The 1,600-nt window shown below is 38.9% G+C and overlaps 1 protein-coding gene across 1 annotated transcript; it reads left to right on the top strand.

Moving 5' to 3' along the window:
* Nucleotides 1–6: 6 nt before the first annotated feature.
* On the top strand, nt 7–1,593 carry LOC106103430 (trypsin-1-like; the record flags this gene model as incomplete). The annotated part of the gene is made up of 4 exons (XM_013283205.1): nt 7–53; nt 218–465; nt 965–1,072; nt 1,445–1,593. Coding segments are annotated over exons 2-4 (465 nt in total), but the record flags the coding sequence as incomplete, so codon positions are not given.
* Between the last annotated feature and the right edge of the window lie 7 nt (nt 1,594–1,600).

Genomic DNA, 1,600 nt, shown 5'->3' with positions numbered 1-1,600 from the left:
TGGCTGGGAGCCTTAGATACAGCTGCCGGCGCTCACACCGCCAGGAAACTTGGGTAAAGATAACTAACGAAGCTGTAAAAGATTACAATTACTAGCATCAGTGCTTACTAGACGAATATTTCTTACAAACTCCATCTATGGTCAATGTATCCTTTATTATTAAGTGCATCATTGAGTATTAAAAACACTGAATAAAGCATCTTTAACTTTGTTACAGGGTGATCCAAAAAATTCTTCATCCACTATTTCAATTTCGTATGACGCAACCGGATCGTTACGATATCGCGTTACTAAAGCTGTCCCGGCCTATCACGTACACGGGGCATATCCTGCCCATCTGTCTGCCAGAGCTGGATCTAGAGTTACGCGGCAAGTCCGGTGTGATTGCCGGCTGGGGAAAGACTGATGCCAGTAATGGTCATACCGGAACAAACTTACTTCGGTCCGCCACCGTTCCTATTCTTAGTAAGTGAAAAACTTGTTAGTCAATTGTTTTACAAATGTCTCTTACGTTCTTGTGGGTCGATTAAAAGAGCAAAGGAAATAATTCTGTTGTCACCGATCAGACAATGACAGACAAAACAAATACATTTTTCTTAGTTTTACTTATTAATATAGATGTAATCGCCAAAAAACTAGTCCTTTATTTGGTCATATAACAACTACATGCATAATATTACATTTATCATATTCTGACCTATGACCACAGAATTAACAATCTAGAGAATGAACGTTTTGAATTTAAAATAATAATGTGCATTCATACAGCATCTAAATGAATTAAGACATAAAAAGAAAATAGACAGAAACAAATGCATACTTGGCTGAATATATTTGACATCGTTATGTAGAGTGGGCACTTATTAAACAAAACAAGAGCATAAACTCTTTCAACAACTTTATTTCAAGCGGTCATCGTGGTCGAGTGCATGTTTGTTTGTTATTAAAAAAATGTTGTTAACAGGCAAAGATCAGTGTATCAACTGGCACCAAAGCAAACAGATCTCCGTAGAGATTCACTCGGAGATGATATGCGCCGGACATTCGGACGGACATCAGGACGCGTGCTTAGGTAACGTTAAAAAATATTAAAACCAACATCAGACTACTAAAACGTCACTAAGAGAAGGAGGCGATGTGACGTAAAAATCAAGTCAGTGAGCTTAAAACGAAAAGTCGTAACTACATTTTAGCAACGTTATCGACACCAGTTTTATTGGATTAGTGCAGTCCCCCTGTCACCATAAAGTACAACATCGAATCTCACAAAAAAAATTGTCGATAACGTTAAAACGTTCACGCAACTGTCACTAAGATTCGTAATAGATCCTCTGTTCGTTATATCTAGCTATGTTCCCATCAAACAGTTTGCCACTAGAAGAGTATCATGTTTTAATATAATGGCATAGATACTTGCAACTTATAAGCTATTTTTCCTTTCCAGGTGATTCCGGAGGACCGCTTATAGTTTTAGACGGGGGTCGTTACTACCTTGTTGGAATTACATCAGCGGGCTTTGGATGCGGCGTCGACCATCAGCCTGGCATCTACCACAATGTCAAGGTCACTGCGGGTTGGATCAAAGGCGTTATATCACCAT

Source organism: Papilio polytes, unplaced genomic scaffold (genome assembly GCF_000836215.1).
Source record: "Papilio polytes unplaced genomic scaffold, Ppol_1.0 DF823816.1, whole genome shotgun sequence".
In the NCBI taxonomy this organism is placed as follows: Eukaryota; Metazoa; Arthropoda; class Insecta; order Lepidoptera; family Papilionidae; genus Papilio; species Papilio polytes.
The sequence above is the reverse complement of the archived record's forward strand: the minus strand, read 5'-3'. Positions and strand labels throughout refer to the sequence as shown.